General features: G+C 41.0%; 1 protein-coding gene across 1 annotated transcript in view; it reads left to right on the top strand.

Moving 5' to 3' along the window:
* Window positions 1-135: 135 nt before the first annotated feature.
* LOC128462374 (nuclear receptor subfamily 5 group A member 2) overlaps window positions 136-19389 on the top strand; it is a 34285-nt gene continuing 15031 nt past the window's right edge. The window contains exons 1-4 of the mRNA XM_053447771.1: window positions 136-3666; window positions 4628-4769; window positions 6841-7469; window positions 15252-15371. Of these exons, the coding sequence (XP_053303746.1) occupies window positions 3565-3666; window positions 4628-4769; window positions 6841-7469; window positions 15252-15371 (993 nt within the window). The 5' untranslated portion in view covers window positions 136-3564. The remainder of the gene's footprint in view (window positions 3667-4627; window positions 4770-6840; window positions 7470-15251; window positions 15372-19389) is intronic.

The following is a 19389-nucleotide window of genomic DNA, read 5'->3' as shown; positions in this document are numbered from 1 at the left end:
GTGAGGTCACACCGCTTCAAGCCGGAGCAAGACTAAACTTGAGGTTTTTAATTAAATTTTAAACACATTGTATGTATTTGAGCTTCACTTAGCAGTGTTAAGGACTATAATTTTCACCTGCATCTGCCGAAATGTGATAGCTAATCTCTTACATTTTACAGTGGGTATGGAATAAAATGTTCACAATGTCGTTGATATTCACAAAAAATATTGTTGAGCTACGGTTAAATTCATGTGATGGTGCCAGTTTGCCACAGTGAAACTTAAACATGTTAAAACTGTTTTCTTATTGGTTCAAATGTCTCCATCCATCAGCTACATTTTTTACTCCATCCATTTTTGCAGTGGAATTTCACACTTAGCTGATTAAAAAAAATATGACAAGCAGCTCTGTTACTGGAACAATAAATTAAATAAGTCATATACTGTATATACAGTACCAGTCAAAAGTTTGGACACCCCTTCACATTCAATGTTTTTAGGGCCCGAGCACCTCCGGTGGGAGGCCCTATTGCAATTGTAAGGATTATTCTGAGCGTAGTAAATGGGCTTTTTGAGGGCTTCAACATGCTCAAAAAGTTTTAAAAGTTTGCAGTAAATTAGAAAGTGGTGAAAATTTACGTATTCTGGAGTATTTGGAAATGGGCGTGACAAAATGGCTTGTCTTGTTTTTGGTGCGTCTTACACTTGGATGTATTTCTCCTCATCCACTTTGCGAAACCATGTCAAACTGTGTCAAATGGGTCTCAAGACATTGATAATGTAGGCATAAGATTACTGCGACTTTCCATCATGCAGATTATTAATGGCGTGGCATCAAAGTTCATCAGCTCACCATGACACACGAAATCGCTATTTCTTTGGTGTTCAAGGTTCAACCTCCCTCAAACTACATGTGTGTATCAACAGCCCCCCCTTGAAGATATTCAGATGATTTTTTTGGAATGGGCGTGGAAAATAACTGACTAGCACCCCCTAAAGGGCAGCCCCGGCACTACGATTGGTCTACATCTAAAAAAATCGATAGGGACATCTTTTTTTTCTTCAAAATAAGTTTCTGAGATTTCTGTTCTTGATGGTGTATTAGTGTCAACTGAGGGAAGGAAATGGTTGATTTTATTTCTAATAGTTAGAATGTAATGATTGAAGAAGTCTATAAAGATAGAAATACTGGCTTCGACGGAGGTGTCTCTCTATCAAGCCTGGCTTCTGTGCTGAAGAGAAACCTGGGGTTGATTTTATTGTCTTCTAATAATGTGGAGTAGTAGACAGCTCTTGCTTTGTGGAGGGCCTTCTTATTTGCTTTAACACTATCTTTCCCGGCTAGGAGATTTTCAACACAGTTGTTACAGCGCCACTTCCTTTCCAGTTTTCTTGACACTTGTTTGAATTCATGTGTCCTGGAATTATACCACGAAGCTGATCTACTATGTTTAACCCATTTCTTTTTTAGAGGTGCTATTGAGTCAAATGTTAATCATAATGACCTTACAGAGCTAACAACGGCATGATCAATCTCAGTGGAGCTAGGTTTTTCAAAGAATTCGTTGGCTATGTCGACGGATTATTAGGGTTTAAATGTAATTGGAATTATGTCCTTAAATTTAGCTACAGCACTATGAGGTAGACATCCAGAAAAGGAGTTTTTTATTAATGGTATATATTCTGGTAAGGAAAAATCAAAGGTTATTAAATTATGGTCTGATAGTATCGGATAAGGAGGAAGTACTATTAGATGTTCAATTTTGACACCGTATGATAATACAAGGTCAAGTGGGTGGTTACAACAATGAGTAGGATGGCGTACACACTGAGAGGAACCAATTGAGTCTATTACTGAAATAAATGCAATGCTAAGGCTATCATTATTATTATCAACATGAATATTGAAGTCCCCGACAATAATTGTTTCAGTTTTTAGGAATAGGTTTGAACCATTACTTAGTTATGCTGCTATAGGTTTAGACTGCCGGGGGAACTCCTATCATGCACTGAGCAGTTATCTATCGCTGATATCATTATTAACATCATTACATCTGTAAATGTCATCTTTAATTAATTTTTTACATTAACACATCTTTTCCTGGTCCTCCCTTCCCTCTATCTCCTCTCTTGCTTTTGTCTACCCACCTCTTCTCTCTCCTCCATTTTTCTCTGTTAATCCCAACCGGTCGAGGCAGATGGCCGCTCACATTAAGTCTTGTTCTGCTAGAGGTTTCTTCAAAGTTAATGAGGGTTTTTCTTGAAATAAAAAACAGTTGCCAAAGTGCTTTCTAATTGTGGGAACTGTGGAGTTTCTCTATGAGAAATCTCTTTGTAAGGTCTCAACCAAACAATGTAAATGATGATAAGATAGTGTGTCATATTTTGGCACTATATAATTAAAGTAAAACTGAATTGAATGGAAAATTATATGATACATATACTTTCTGCAACACTAAGATTTTTTTCTCAAAGAGGTCCCTTATAAACGGGTTTACATTTGGTGACATGGCTTCCAGACTTCAGGTAGGAAGTGAACACAAAAACAATTGTTTTATTTATTCATATATTTATTTAATGGGAAGTGAACCAATACAAAAAAATTCAGATTATATCACAAAATGATAATGGTATATGAACTGCATTTATATATCATTTTCTAGTCTCATTAACCACCTAGACGGCTTTACAGTACAAGCTACATTCACTCATTCACATACCTTCATACAGCAAACCTACATGCCACACTTTTTCTATCACACACAGCCGTTAGGGGCAAACTGCAGACTGGAGAAGCCTTGGATCCTGAGTCACAGCTGCCCCCATATCGTATTTTACACTCTTTGGAGTTCACTGATCTCTGATTCGCGATCTACCATCATGGTCCATCGTGTGGCAGCAGCTGCAGTACTGGATATGCAAACGATAAAGAACAAGGACTGCTGGAAAGAAATCAAGTCAGTAACATGTATTGATGAGATATTAAAGTCATAAATTATGAGGGAGAAGAGAAAGGAAAATCTACATGTGTAATGTTTCCCCAGACATTCTAGACCTACAGCAGCTTAGGGTTTCCTAAATTTCCCACGGGATTAATAAAGTATCCATCTATCTATCTATCAATGGGGAAATTTGTGTTTACACTGTTTAAAATAGCCACATTATAGGAACAGAGGATATTTTAAAATGTCACAAAAAGACACACCTTTGGCAAGGTTTATGCCCAAAAAAATCAAGAAAAATGTTGTTCCAGTGGTGTGCAAATAGGGCGGTGCTTATATAGAGTTATATCAAGTTAATCATGAACATATCCTGCTTGAAGCAGTTTCAAGTTGACAAATTGCCATGGCAGCTTATCTGGTCAATCGTTAATCATAAAGTTACACCTGACAACACAAAGTTACCCCTTAAGCTTGCTTCATGGTACAACCCTTCGGTCAGACCCCACCACCATGGAGAGCGCCCCTCCTACGAAGGTTTAAGAGGCCAGTGTTGCTCAGATCACACTCAACACTCAGCGCTTCAGTTTATTCAAATTTTTGTCACTAGACTAATGTTCCATTCTTTTCAGAGTTTTCCAGAATGGAATTTAGACATTTTGTCCATTTAGAAGAGCATTGTCCAATCTGTGGAGATACAGTCTCTGGATATCACTACGGTCTGCTGACCTGCGAAAGCTGCAAGGTAGATTACATTTTTCATGATGCAACTGGATGATGAATTAGGAAAAGTTGTTTGCAAGTTTATGTTTTATGTTAAAATAACTGGATATGCAGAGTTCAACGTTTAAAACATAAATGTATATCACTCCAGAAAATTAAATTAGAGCATTGTTTTCTCTTTTTGACATTAAGTGGATGATAGATTAGGCAGAAATGACTAAATTATTGTTGGTAGTAAAAACATTTTTTAAATATCTTTCGCTTTCATGAGCAGCTGTGTCGACGTCTTGGTAGAGAGTTTCTGTGCGCATTTACGCACAAGGCTCAATAGCCGACACACTCATTAATTATTTTTAACAATAACTGTTCGCGACATAGAGCGAGGATCAGTCCAGACCTAACGATCCTCCTTAACATTATGCAGATTAGACAGATCAGCTTTCATGCTGAATTTCAGTTAAGAAGCTCCAGTCCAATTTTTTATTTTCTTTATTTAATATTTTTTCTATCCTGTCAAGTTGTTATTATAAGGATTTTCCTGCCTGGTTCTTGCTTTTCAAAGTCTGACTGTATTTGCATCAGTCTTTTAATATATTTAATCTTAAACATGAATAACTATGAAAAAAGTATTTTTTTCCTTTTGGCTCAAATGTTTGCTGTATTGGAATTAGTTGGGGGCTGGATCAACACCAGTAACCACATTTCAAATAGTATGAAAAACAAGGAGAACCTATATTCACTTTTAAAATAGACTAGTATAGGGTGTGCTATGACTAGAAAAATAAATAAATACCTGGTTTCATGTTTTGTATATATGAGGTTAAAAATTGCTGTGAACAAAATCAGATTTAAGTTGAACATAATTTATGAAAGATATTAACACAAAAATAGAATGTGACAAAAGTAAGAACCTTGTGTTTATGGAAAAAAGTCAAGGTTATAAAATGCTGAAAGAGATCCTTCTTTTTCATAAATACTTGCAGGGTTTTTTCAAAAGAACGGTCCAAAACAACAAGAAGTACTTCTGTGCAGTAAACCAGGCATGCTGCATTGATAAAACTCAGAGGAAACGGTGTCCGTTCTGCAGATTTCAAAAGTGTCTTCAAGTTGGCATGCGACTGGAAGGTAAGAAAGACGTTTTTCATGGATGTTATTATTCCAGTTAGGCTTGGTGAAACAGTATCTAGTTATCTGGAAAATCGTGCATTAAAGGGATGGTTCACCCAGAAAGGAAAATTCACTAATCATCTACCTACCACTATGCTGATGAAGTGTTTGAGTCCACAAAACCCTTCTGGAGTTTAAGAGATAAACAGTGTTGCAGCCAAATCCAACACAATGGAAGTAATTAGTGACCTAACAGCAGTTTCTGCATTTTATCCCCTGTTAAAATTGTGTTTTGTGGAGGTTTTTTCTCCCCTAGTTGAGGGTTGAGGACAGAGGATGACAGACTTATAGATTGTTAAGCCCTTTGAGGCAACTTGTGATTCTGTCAACGGTTTGGCTGAAATGACCCAAATGCAGGCACAGAACCTTGGCTGCTGAACATGAAATTATTATGAAAAAAACATACAGTCTTATGGTATTATGGCAGGAAATCAGCACACTAACAAATGAAACTGAGAAACTGAGATGGAGGACAGGAGACAGCTGGAGTCCAGAAAGTGCAGGTACAAGTGTTGGCCACGTGCAGTTGCAGATATAAACTCGGCTATTGAGTAGGTGGAGTCAGGGTTTTGGCTGAGAGGAACCAAATGCAAGCATCGAAGCTTGTCACAAGGGAGGCAGCAGAGGCGCGCTGTCAGGGCCAGTAAGTCCTTCTCTGCTTGGCCCAGTGATTGTCAGGATTAGATTGTTCTTTGACCAATCAGGTTTCGAGTTTGCCATATTGGGTGTATTTTTGTGACACGCCGGGGCCTTCTAGCTGGCCTACCTGTAAAAAACAATTGTGATCCCTCCTTACTTCTCAAGTCCCTCAGCAGTTTCAGACGTATAGAGAAAAAAAACCCAGATGCGGTCTTCTCCAGCTTAACTCAGAGCCAAGGAACTCTCTTTGACCCGGGCTTAAAAAAGAAGTGATGACCATGACTGATTTTAAAGGAAAAAGCCCTTCTGACATTCTCACTTTCCTTCAGCAGAAAGATCGATGCAGGACAATTTGAATGACATCCCAGTATCTATCTACTTTCTCTGTCAAGCTGACATTTTCAGCTTTAAAGCGCATTAAAACGTATTCAAGAAATAAAACTGGGCAGGCTCGACTTTTGAAACTGAACTGCACCGATTTATTGTACAACTGTGTCATTGAACTCTTTAAAAAGTAAGAGAGGTGAATGGACTTTGTCTTCAATGATGAACAGCTTTGGTAAGATGGATTTGTATGTATCTTTACTAGCAGGGCCCAGCGCCACAAGGGGTCTTGTATTTTTGTATTAGGTTGTACGTTTTGCCTGCTCTTTTTAAGCTTTGTGTATCTATAGAAAAATAGCATAAGCAATAAAATGATTGGCCGAGATCCATGTGACTATCGCTTGATTTCAGAACCATGGAAAGCGCTGTTGTTTGTGTGTAGGTGCTAAGCTGTCCATGGCACAGAAAAGGTGGTCTTATGAGTAAATGTGACTAGTTGTTGTGAGTTTATTCTTGTTTCTTTGGTAATGACATTGATTTGGGTTATGAGATGTCTATCTGTGATACAGCATCTCAAAGCTGGTGAGCCTTTTGTTAAATCACTTTATTCCACTCGATAAAGGTTACTGTCACTGTGAATATGGGGTGGTTACATTCAGTATAGTTTAATTGCGGGAAGATAGAAGTGAAGGCCTCTGGAGGTGTGAAATACACAACATTGTAGGCAAGGATAATTGAACACAGGTGAAACACAGGAAAACAGGAGAGAGACAAGAAGTTAAGCAGACTAGACACAAAAAACATTTTTTTTTATAAAACGTGAAACAGAAAACTAAGAGTGCAGACCACTAATCCATACAAAAGAAAAACAAGGTAAATGCCCAAAATATAAAAAGTCCATACACCAGAGACAACAGATAAGTATTTTAATAGTCCTTTAATGTTCACAAGAGTTCAGAGGACAGAATTTTGACAGATTTATTAATATGATCTTTACAAATCAAATTGAATGCAATTTTTTATTTCTATTAAGAATTACCCTTAACAAATCAACTTTTCTCAACAGCTGTTCGAGCAGATCGTATGCGTGGTGGCAGAAACAAGTTTGGCCCTATATACAAGCAAGATCGTGCCCTCAAGCAGAGAAAGGCTTTGATTCAAGCTTGTGGATTCAGAAGTGAGAGCAAAGCACCTCTGATCTTCTCAAAATCCCATCGTGTCTCTAACTTTACTGGTGGCCTACAACCAGAATCAGTCCTTCACAGCACCCTGGTGACCAAAGCACAGAATGACTGTATGAGCTACATGTCTCCACCACTTCTGCCCTCCAGCTCACCTTGTGGCACAAAGTATCATTGCTTCTCCTTTTCAAACTGGACAATCAGACCAGAGCACACAGAGAACTGTACAAGTTCACAGGGCTCTGCTGCAGGAATCCACACAGACTCAGACGATCTATACTCAAGCTCTACACAAGGTCCCAGGATGCCTCAGCTAGTGATGGAGTTTTTGCTCTGTGATCTAGATCAGCTACAACTCCAGAAAAAGGTCACTACTTCTCTTCAGCAGGAGATGGCTAGCTGGAGGAAACACAGGAACCCCACTACTTTTACCCTGATGTGCCTCATGGCTGACCAGATGGTGGTCTGTATTGTGGAGTGGGCTCGCACTTCCATCTTCTTTAAACATCTCAAGGTAGGGTCCTACCTTATGTCTCTGCAATTATATACATACACACAAATATAATTAAAAAAACTTTTCGCTCATATCATCCTGCTTTAATTTTCCTTTCAAGCTAATAAATTCATATGTATTGATAATATATGTTAGTTTATGTCCATGTATTTTTGTTGCCCCACAATAGACCAACTTTGTAGTGCCACATTTTTCTAATTTACCAGTGGTGAAAAGTGCATTAACAGAATTGTTGTATGAATTTCTGGATATTTTCACTTTGTTACATATTTTTAACTTAATTGATGTTGCCATTTTCTGCAACTTGCTACCCCTACAACAATTTAGATTGTTCCACCAGTATTGGACTGCAGGAGTAGAACACAAACACACAAACTTTCCATCACAACAAGGTATATTTACAATATGAACAGTGTATATTCAGAAATTTGTGCACAGCAACAGCAGCCCCAAACTACTGAACCTAAGTACAGGGGTAAGTGTCAATTGGGTGTATCGAGGGGATCTCATTGAGTGTCTAGTGAGGGAAATCCAGAGGATCAGACCTATGAAGATGTTCCACAAGGTAACCCGCCGCTCTGGCAAGGAGATTGTGATACGACTGGATCCTTTATAATTATAGAGAAACGCAACAGTTCTCACAACGAGCAAGCTCTTTGGAGAGAAAAAACTCATTAACTGGATGCAACTACTGGCAGAACCGGATTTATCAAGTCAGAGACACATGCAGAGAGAGAGACAAAGCGAAAGAGAGAGAGAAAGAAAGAGAGAGAGAGGAAGAGAGAGAGAGAGAAGATGGAATGGAAAAAACACAAAGTTAGTGATAAATAAATATGGGGTTAGAGAGACAGAAAGCTCACCTGATCCAGCCCTAACTATAGGCTTTCTCAAAAAGTAACATCTTCAGTCTCACCTTAAATGTAGATATGGTGTCTGCCTCTGGAAACCAGAGTGGGAGCTGGTTCCACAGGAGAGGAGCCTGGTAGCTGAAGGCTCTTTGTCCCATTCTACTCTTACAGATTTTAGGAACAACAGGAGAGCCTGTGTTTTGGGAGCGAAGTGATCTATTTAGTTTTAGTTTAGTGGGGCAGATAATAGAAAATTTGTGCAAAATGTGATACAAGCACCAAATTTGGCATGGTGGTTCCCAAGGGTCTACTTAACAAATCTGCCTGACGTGCCATTCAAAAATCCAAGATGGCGGCCATTTTTCAAGATGGAAAATGGTTTTGCTCAAAGATATGCATGTACTTGTTGGATTTGAATGATCTTGGTGTCGATTTCTATGTTTTCTTGCATGCTGAATCAACATTTTTTACTTTTTCTAGCACTATAATACTGTAAATGGTAGCAAATGAATACTTATAATATAAAATAACAACATAGCCTAACACATCAAATAATACTCCTAATACTTTATTTACACAATATAAACATTAAATATACACATTTTGCATTAAGGTACTTAGCATTTGGATCATGTTATTCCAGACGGAAACAAAATCGAAATTAATAATAAAAACCCTTAATACTGTAAAAATCGTCCTTCCAAAGCAAACTATTAAAGTGGCCAACACACTGGCACCAGGTTTTACTGCTGTATATGTATCACTACAGCTGACATACACAGCTGCAGAGTGCAGTGCAGGCGAGCCCAGAACGAAGGCATTTGCATCTCCGGTTGCAGCCTTTCTTGCATGAACACTGGGTCAGTTCCTGACAGCTGGCTGCAGTAGGTGGAAACCTTGTCCAACTGATTTGCCATATGTCTCCCTTCCGATTCAATCCTCAGTCGGCAGGACTAACGACTTCTGGATTGGTTACTGTTGCTTGACCCCATATGATACCAGCCTGGTAAGCAGCGCGTTTTGCGTGTTCCATGAGGGCTGCACTGGTTGGTGGGATCGCATCATAGGACCTCTGCTTGTGGGTAAAGAGATTCAGCCTTGCCTCGTCAACACCGGTGGCTGCACTTGATCTGTCATACATGACCACAACAAAGTTCTCCAGCTTCTGCAGGTCATCTTCAGAAACCTCTGTTGGACAGTTGCTGAGTTGCATTTCACGTCTTATCATCCCAGCAGCCTTTGCAAAATGAACGGCTTCTCCATATTTGCTTGCTTGTTCAAGAATTGACCCTACATCCTTCTTAAATGCCGGTAGGACATCACGTCCATGATGTTCAGCTTGTAGATCAGGGATGTATTGAAGCAGCTGGTCCTTCATTCGGGTAGCATGAACATCAGGACCGTCAATGCCAAGCTGCTCCAGCCTCTGCCTGTAGAGCATACTTAGGCCGGCAAGTCGGGAGACTGATGGAGTTGAACCCTCACTTGCAGATTTTTTCTCAAAGATGTATGTTACCAGTTCAGAGAAGGCAATTGGAAACCAGCTTTCCATCATTGAGAGTCTTTGCAAACTTGTTGACTCTCTGTTTCAGTTTCATGGTCATAGCTTGTCTAAAGTCATCCAGATCTCCCTCCTCCTCATATATGAAACATTCTATCCGTTTGGGGTCTGATATTCTCCGCGGTATTTTGCTGCTGCCGCTGCTGCTGTTCTCATCCGTCGCAGGAGACGTTTTCTTTTCTCCCCTCTGTAACTTAGTGTTGCTGAACAGAGGCCTGCAACTATCATGGTACTGTGCTTGATTTTTCCTCAGACTTGCCTCTATCCCACTGCCGTCATCAAGCCTTCGTGGGTCCATCTTGATCGGTAGCGCATTCACTGCATGAAACAGAGGAATATTCCCACCTTAGAGGCTGTATCCATCCTCTATCCTTCTGGCAGGATTTGCAAGTGGAGATGTTAGACATTCACTCTTCTCTGTCTGACAGAGGCAACATTTGGTCCAGTTGGTCTGCCATGATGCAGTCTCACATTTGGTGTTTGAAGCCATTCTGATGACAAGGGCCGAGGGTTTATCCTTTTACCAACCTGTATCATGGTCACTTTCCTGTATGGGATACAACTAGGTTCATGCATGTCTGCCATACACCTAGCCCGATCGTTCATCCAATGTCATTTAAGTCCAGTGCGATCTGTACACCATCCAGATAACTTTGAAACCCCAATATCCTGGGCTCGGCTTTGACGCGCTGGCACCTCCTGTCAATTCAGGTGCGGTTGCTTAACAGGTCCGTAGGGTAGGTTTAGCAACATTTGGGACACTAAGTATGAGATGCACTCCTCCTTAGCTGACATTGAATCCCATGCTGAGTTTCACAGCAGTAATTGTCACCAGTGTGCCATGGTATTGCCGACAATCTCTCCTTTAGAAAGATGGCTTCATTGATCAATCAGGTCTGGTTTGTTGATTTCATGCACTTTGCATTTGGAGCATGGCATACTCCCTCAAGTACAGAGCCGTGCCGTGCCGTGCACTAGCAACTTCCTGGAGCCATAGATGAGAGTTAGGTAAGTAGTGAGGACCAGTGCCAGGAGTCCATCCGAAGGATGTGGCTGACTGATGAAACAAAGGTACTTCCTCTACTACTACAGCCTATGCACTAATTATAAATACTGTTCTATACATTTAGAAATTACCATCATGCACATATGAAAAAAATAATAAATCAGGCAAGCTAAAATGCAGAAAAAGACTGATCTAAATAGCCAAAAAGTGTGAAGTTATTCACTTGTGTTTTTTTAAAGTAGAAAAATTTGAATCAGCATGCAAGAAAACATAGAAATCAACACCAAGATCATAGAAACCCATCAAGTACACGCATTTCTATGAGCGAAACCATTTTCGGCAGACGCATTTGGCGTCCATCTTGAAAAATGGCCGCCATCTTGGATTTTTGAATGGCACGTCAGGCAGATTTGTTAAGTAGACCCTTGGGAACCACCATGCAACATTTGGTGCTTGTATCACATTTTGCACAATTTCAGTGAAAAATTGCTGTTATCTGCCCTACTAATTTGCATAATATGGGGTTATGAGCTCTTTGATATATGAAGGGGCTTTATGTTAAGGGCTTTGTATGTGAGGAGCAGGACCTTTTAATATTATTAGTATTAATATTTAATTTTACAGGGAGCCAATGCAGAGAAGACAGGATTATTATGATCTCTTCTTCAAGTTCCTGTCAGCACTTGTGCAGCAGCATTTTGTACTAGCTGGCGACATTACTGGGACATCCTGATAATAAAGAATTAATCCAGTCTAGAGGTAAAACATACATGGACTTCTTTCTCAGCATGCCTCTGAGACAGGATGTTCCTAATTTTCATAATATTGCGCAGGTGGGAGTAAGCTGTCCTAGATACTGTTTTATATGTGGGTCAAATGACATGTCGTGGTCAAACATAACTCCTAGGTTCCTCACAGCGGTGCCAAACTAATACCATCCAAGGTGACAGTGGTCAGACAGTGTTTCTCTGAGATGTTTAGGGCCAATTACCATGACCTCAGTTTTGTCTGAATTTAGAAGTAAGAAGTTTTGGGTCATCCAGGCCTTGATGTTCTTGAGGCATTCCTGAAGTTGAACTACAGTGCCTTGCATAAGTATTCACCCCCTTGGACTTTTTCCCATTATGTACTGTTACTAACTTGAATTCAAATAGACTTAAATAAACTTTTTCCCGTTTGATCAACAAAACATGCATAGTACTTTGGAGGTGCAAAATAAATGTTATTGTGAAACAAACAATAATGAGAACAAAAAAGTTGACATCTGTTGGGTGCATAAGTATTCACCCCCCTGTGTCAATACTTGGTAGAACCCCCTTTCGCTGCAATTACAGCTGCAAGTCTTTTGGGGTATGTCTCTACCAGCTTTGCACATCTAGAGATGGAAAGGTTTGTCCATTCTTCTTGGCAAAAAAGATGAAACTCAGTCAGATTGGATGGAAACCGTCTGTGAACCGCAATCTTCAAGTCTTGCCATAGATTCTCTATTGGATTGAGGTCTGGGCTTTGACTGGGCCATTTTAAGACATTAACATTCTTTAATCCAAACCATTCCTTTGTAGCTCTGGCTGTATGTTTAGGGTCATTGTCCTGCTGGAAGATGAACCTCCGCCCCAGTCTCAAGTCTTTTGCAGACTGCATCAGATTTTCTTCAAGGATTTCCCTGTATTTGGCTCCATCCATCTTTCCCTCTATTCTGACCAGTTTCCCTGTACCTGCTGAAGAGAAGCATCCCCACAGCATGATGCTACCACCACCATGTTTCACTGTTGGGATGGTTTGCTCAGGGTGATGGGCAGTGTTGGGTTTTCGCCACACATAGCGTTTTGCATTGAGGCCAAAAAGTTCAATTTTGGTCTCATCTGACCAGAGCACCTTCTTCCAAATGTTTGCTGTGTCTCCCACATGGCTTCTGGCAAACTCCAAACGGGATTTTTTATGGATCCCTTTCAACAATGGCTTTCTTCTTGCCACTCTTCCATAAAGGCCAGATTTGTGGAGTAGACAACTAATAGTTGTCCTGTGGACAGATTCTCCCACCTCAGCTGTGGATCTCTGCAACTCCTCCAGAGTAACCATGGGCCTCCTGGTTGCTTCTCTGATTAATTTTCTCCTTGTCCGACTCTTCAGTTTGGGTGGACGGCCTCCTCTTGGTAGGTTTGCGGTTGTGCCATATTCTTTCCATTTTCTTATGATGGATTTTATGGTGCTCAAAGCTCTGGATATTTTTTTATAACCTAACCCTGCTTCATATTTCTCCACAACTTTATCCCTGACCTGTTTGGTGAGCTCCTTGGTCTTCATGATGCTGTTTGTTCAGTAATGATCTCCAACAAACTCTGAGTCCGTCACAGAACAGGTGTATTTATACTGAGATTAAATTGCAGACAGGTGGACCCTATTTACTAATTATGTGACTTGCAAATGTGACTTGTGAATGCAATTGGTCGCACCAGATCTTTGTTAGGGGTTTCACAGTAAAGGGGGTGAATACATATGCACTCAACACTTTTCAGATTTTTATTTGTAAATAATTGTGAAATCCATGTAATATTTCCCCCCACTTCCAAATGATGCACTATTTTGTGTTGGTCCATTACATAAACTCACGATGAAATAAATTTTAATCTGTGGTTATACCATGACAAAATGTAGAAAAGTCCAAAGGGGGTGAATACTTATGCAAGGCACTGTAAGTGATAAGATTCTTTAGGATTCATAGATATGTACAGCTGGGTGTCGTCTGCATAACAATGGACGTTTATGTGGTGCTTTCTGAAGATGTGGCCTAAAGGGAGCATATATAAGTTGAAGTATTGGTCCAAGGACAGAACCATGGCCTTTTCTTTACAAATGTGATGGATTCTAAATCTTAACAAACCATTACTACAGATGTTTAATAACCGCTACTTTAAAGGGATAGTTCACCGAAAAATGAAAAAATACACTAATTATCAACTCACCACTAGGCTGATGGAGGGGTGGGTGAAGTGTTTAAGTCAACAAAACACTAAACAACTTTTCAACCAAATCCAATTCAATTCAAGTCAATTGGGATCACTTCTTCAGACTGTTACTGCTGTACACTGTCTGTGTGTTTCTGTATTCTTTGGAGTCCCCAGATGCTCCTCCTTCTTCCTGGACGGTGGTGGAGACAAAGACGGAGATCCTGATTGAGCGGCATCCTCCCCAAGCATCCAATCAGCATGAAGCACTTTGGGCTGACAGAATAAATTAGGCCAAGCTGTGTCAGTCGGGGCAGCTGTATGTCCTGTGTGAACAGCTCGCCAAACTAGCTCCTGAGATCGTGTCTGAATTAAGAATTGATGTGGTCTGAGAGTCAGTCTAGAAGTGTTATTAGAGAATTTATGACTTTTGATTTGAAACCGTGTTGTTAATGAGTATTGTTTTTCATTTTGGTTTACTTAAGATAGTTCTTTTTAAGAGAGTTCTTTTTGTTATATTTGTTTTCATATTTGAAATAGAACCTTGTTGCCTGTTTTTAGGTTAATTTATATTACATGCATTGTCCTTCAATCTTAAAACCACGTTTAAAAATAAACTAAACAACTTTAATTTACCAAAAACATCTGGTTTTATGTTACCACCTTTTTCATAGCGAGCTGGGTCGTGACAAGAGTTAATTTTTCAGTTCAGTTGTACAATTTCAGTTCAGTAACATTATTTCAGTTCATTTACATTATTTCAGTTCATGCAGATTATTTCAGTTCATGCACATTAATTCAGTTCATGCAGATTATTTCAGTTCATGCACATTAATTCATTTCATGCACATATGTCGCTGATGTTTGCTGCGGAACGCTGTTCCACAATGCTCACAATAATAGACGGGAAAGAGGAAGTGACCCTCTTGTTTAAACCGGATGGTTATAGTTGCACACCGGAAATTACTATATTATTTTTAGATTACTTTTTAAATCATTTGATACCTGGGTTACACTATTACATCAAATACATAAATATCACCAGACCTAACGCGCCGGTGTAATTTGTATGTACACTTCCGATGTTGCCTGTAAAACGTCAGTGACAACACTAAATAATCATATGAATACCATATATTGAAAGTATGTGTATTAAACAATAAAGGGTAAAACAACACCTATGATTTGCAATGTGGCCGATCCTGGATGCATTTTGAGAAACAGCTGACAGAAGACGAGTCTAAACTTGTGTCTACAGCCTAACCGACTAATAGCAAGTCCAAATATAAATTTTATTTTAAACATAGAGGATTACTCCTAGGAATAATTATCTTATAAGATTGTGTTCCTGTTCTGCTCAAATATTTGATGACACTGATAAAAACAGTATTCAAACAATATTTGTTATTTTTCTGTTCAAAGGTGTGTGATCAGATGAAGTTACTGCACCACTGTTGGAGTGAACTGTTGATCCTGGACATCATTTCCGGACATGTCCTTTACAACAGGGATGGCAGCTTGCTTCTGGTCACTGGGCTGGAGGTGAGATTTGTTATTTTTATCACATCTTATCTGTAACAGCATCAAAAACAGAGATTAAGAAAAAAGGAAAGGGGCAAAGTGGGATTCCTCAGGCTTTCATCTTTATGCAACATCCTTTAACAAACTCAGCATCTGCAATGATTTTTTTGAAGATTATAGATTATACCAAGTTTATTGCAACAGTAGAAGATTTAACTGTTTGGTGTCTAAGCAACTGACAGCAATACTGACCCCCTAATAAGATGGGTGTGTTTTATAGATGATTGTGGAGAGTGAGGTATGTCACATGATGTATGTCACATGATTGAATCAGGGCAGGTCGAGTTGGCTGCCTGAATTAGCTTGCAGGCGTCGGTCCATTTCAGTCAGACAACAAACGTTCAAATGTTTATTGCAACAGTAGAACAGGTTATTGTTTGGCGTCTAGGCTCCGACTTGATCACTCCCTCTGATATGATTAAATAGATATGATGGCAGTGATACTTATAACATCTCAAAACCACATCAATTTGGAGCCTGATGATACGGATCAGAATCTTGTATATTTGTGTTGCTATTCTATTTAGGCTCGTGAGCATTTTGTATGAGCATTTTCAGATAGCTCCACGGCCGTAGGGGAACTTACTACTTATTGAGACTGCTTTGTGTTGGCCTGGCACTAGCAGCTGTGAGCCCACGCTTGTATAGCCCATATTTACAAAACACAATTTGTCTCAAAGGGCTTAATGAGGTGCGACATTCTCTGTCGTTAAACCTCCACAAGAGGGAGGGGAATAGCGTTCAGGTGTTAAGACCGGCGCATGCTCCTCTGTCGACGGACTCGTTTTAATTTATGGTTCTCCAAGGGCTGCGCGTGCTGCAAAGCAATTCACCGCCAGAACACTAGGTGGAGTAACGTTTTTTGTCGAAGACGGCCTTAGAGACGCCTTCTTTGTGTGTGGCAGTAGTCGTCGACTGTTTATTTACATCTCCACTGCTGCTTCTCATAGCCTTTTTCTGGCGGACAAATCCGCCAGTCAGTGACGGGTTTTACAAGTGGTCATACTTTCGGATTTCTTCTACCAAACGCTCTTCTATTTGATCCATATTCGTTCTTCTAAATCTTCCGTGGTTTCTGCTGCTATTATGGGGCATGAAACCGGAAATGTGACTCCGGAAAGGATGTTGTTAGCAGACCAATGACAGCCTTGCGGGCTGCGTGAGGCTTGCGTAGCTTTGTCATATAGTCAGAAAAATTGGGCGACGCACGCAAGAAGGGGTACGCAAGGGCTCTTGCACTTGCATGTCCCTGAAAACACAAAAGCTTGGCCGGCCTTGAGGCGGCAGCTCTGGTATAGATTGCAAATTTTAAGGAGAACAATGAAAAGCTTCAAGGAATTTATTTATTTAATTAATCAATACATTTTATAAAAATGTTATATAAAATGTATATACCTGCCACATTAAGGATGATAAAGAGAAGAGAACACTTGATTTCAAGCTGAGATTTCGAGGTGGACAATTCTTACAGAGCACTTGTATCGGGCTCTCAGCACTAACAGTGTCAATAGCAGCCGGCACGAGGAGAAGACCACAGATCAGCACCGTCATCATCACAGAGCACAACTTAAGGAAGGCTTTCGGGAGAGGTAGTGGGACCAGATGGCATTCCAGGACGGTTCCTCAAAGCCTTTGCCGACCAGCTTGCACAAGTGTTCACAGATATAGTGTTCACAGGGCGGCTGTGGCTGAGGGGTAGAGTGGTCGTCCTCCAACCTGAAGGTCGGCGGTTCGATCCCAAGTCTGAACCATCTGCATGCCGAAATGTCCTTGGGCAAGATGCTGAACACCGAATGGCCCCCCATAGAATAACAAAAGTGCTGCAAGTAGATGCACTGTATGAATGTGTGTGTGAATGGGTGAATGTGAAACTGTAATGTAAAGCGCTTTGAGTGGTCATCAAGACTAGAAAAGCGCTATATAAATACAAATCCATCCATTTCCATATATTAAACCTCTCCCTCTCACAGGCAGTCATCCCCATATGCTTCAAAGGCCTATTATTGTTCTTTTATGTGACGAGCCCATGACTGACAGACTTGGACCAATGGGAAGAGACAACACAGAGGGAGAGCGTCAGGGGGGCGGGACTTCCAGCAGAGCGAGGCTGCAGAGAGGAGACGGCGGTGCAGTGTGGGAGCCAGTGAAAAGGTTAAAAAAGGACAAGCTGAGGAGCTGTAGGTAGCAAGGAACCGGAGGAAGGCTGGCGAGTCTGGACGAGAGGACGGCGTCGGAGTCACAGTGGACGGTGTTCGCACGGCAGGTTTGAGTGTGTGGTGCTCTCGACGCTCTTTTCCCCTCTCCCCTCGTGTCTCCTCCCGTGTGAACTCTGCCGCTGACGTTCTCCACGGCAGCACTGGGCTGTGAGTTAAGGCCTATGTATGCTTCTCCGTTTTGACAGACATGGACGGACACAGAGACATGGCAACGCCTTCTTTGCCGTGGAACGCCCCTCTCCGAGCTCCTCGGACAGCTTTTCGTGCACCTCTGATTTTTCTAACTATCCGTCGGCATTTGAGAGAGCCTAGGGAAAGCCCTTGGCTGTGATTGATCCGCTAAAGTCCGCTAACGACATTTCCGGACCTCAAACTTCCTGTTTCATTCCCTATAGCCCAATAAACCCAAAACACAACTACGACTCTAGGATTGTGTGTTAAGCCAGCAAAGTTGTCCGGCTGACGGTGACTAGTTAGAGCACTAACGGCATGTGTGAACGGTCACATACGGTTATAACGCCCTGTCATAATGGCGCTAGCGGGCTAGCCACCATGCTAACTACGGTCAGGTTAAAAGCAAACACTTGGTTGTAGCTGGTATCGGGTGTCCCTGCTGACTGAGTGTGGAAGCTGGAGGGGAAGCTAGCTGCCTCTGTGTAGCTTCAAGCTGTTGACTTTATTTCAGCAAAAACTGTTGCGTCATCAACAGCCTTTTTCTGTTAGTTGCCATCGTTCACTGTGTGTGAGGAGCCGGGAGGACGTAAATAAACAAGTGTGGACTTCTTCTACATACCTCATGAGGTAGGCTTCTCTAAGCTCATCTTCTGTTGCGCCAACTACTGTTCTGGCGGTGAATTGATTTCAGCACAAACAGCTCCTAGAACCATAAATGAAAAAGAGTCCGTTCGATCCATCCGTCCGCTCGTAACAGACTCGGAGAAGCATACAGAGGCCTTTAGCTCCTGCTACAAGCTACGGATACTACGAAGCATCTCCCCTACCGACTGTTACGATAAGTGAAACGGACACTTCTGACTGACTGAGACGATAAGTGAAATGGACACTGTGGACTGACTGTACAGAGTGAGGTGCGAGGCACAAACTCTACGGAGAATTCCGTTGCGATATTTGGACTCTATGCCCACGGTGGTGCACTGCACTTGATTGACGTGTTGTAGTGGTATTTGTTTGGTCTCTGTTCACTGATACTAGCTCGAATATATACTGTATAAGTTGTATTTTGCTGCGGAATTGAACTATGTTAAAGAGGTTTACTGCGAAAATATATGTTTGATTATATGAAGGATACATGTGAAGGGTGATTATTTTTATTATACTGTTGGAGATTTAGCACTCGTTACATTTACCAAAGAAAACCACACCTGCCGCCTATCTAAATGACTATCGCCCAGTAGCCCTGATAATAACTGATGAGTGTTTAGTTAAGTTAAAGGGCGAGCAGGTCAGCAGGAGAGTGGAAGAGGAAACAGAAACTCCAGCTCGGTACAAACCAACTGCAGCCACTGCTCTGATCATGAAGCACCAGCGCTGATCATTGAGCAGATGTGGACCAGAAAGAAACTCTGTATTTTCTATAGGCTTGCACAGGTCAGTCCTTTGTGTAGACCATCATCATTTACCCCCGAACACCTACATTGAACAGAGGATACAACAACCAATCAGAATCGCGGGATGACTGGCGTGGACAAATGTGCTTCAGGTGTGAAACGCCAGGCGGCTGCTCCCACGAGAATTGACGCTTC

Source organism: Pleuronectes platessa, chromosome 19 (assembly GCF_947347685.1).
Source record: "Pleuronectes platessa chromosome 19, fPlePla1.1, whole genome shotgun sequence".
Lineage (NCBI taxonomy): Eukaryota > Metazoa > Chordata > Actinopteri > Pleuronectiformes > Pleuronectidae > Pleuronectes > Pleuronectes platessa.
Note: the sequence above shows the minus strand (reverse complement) of the source record. Positions and strands in the feature narration are given on the sequence as shown.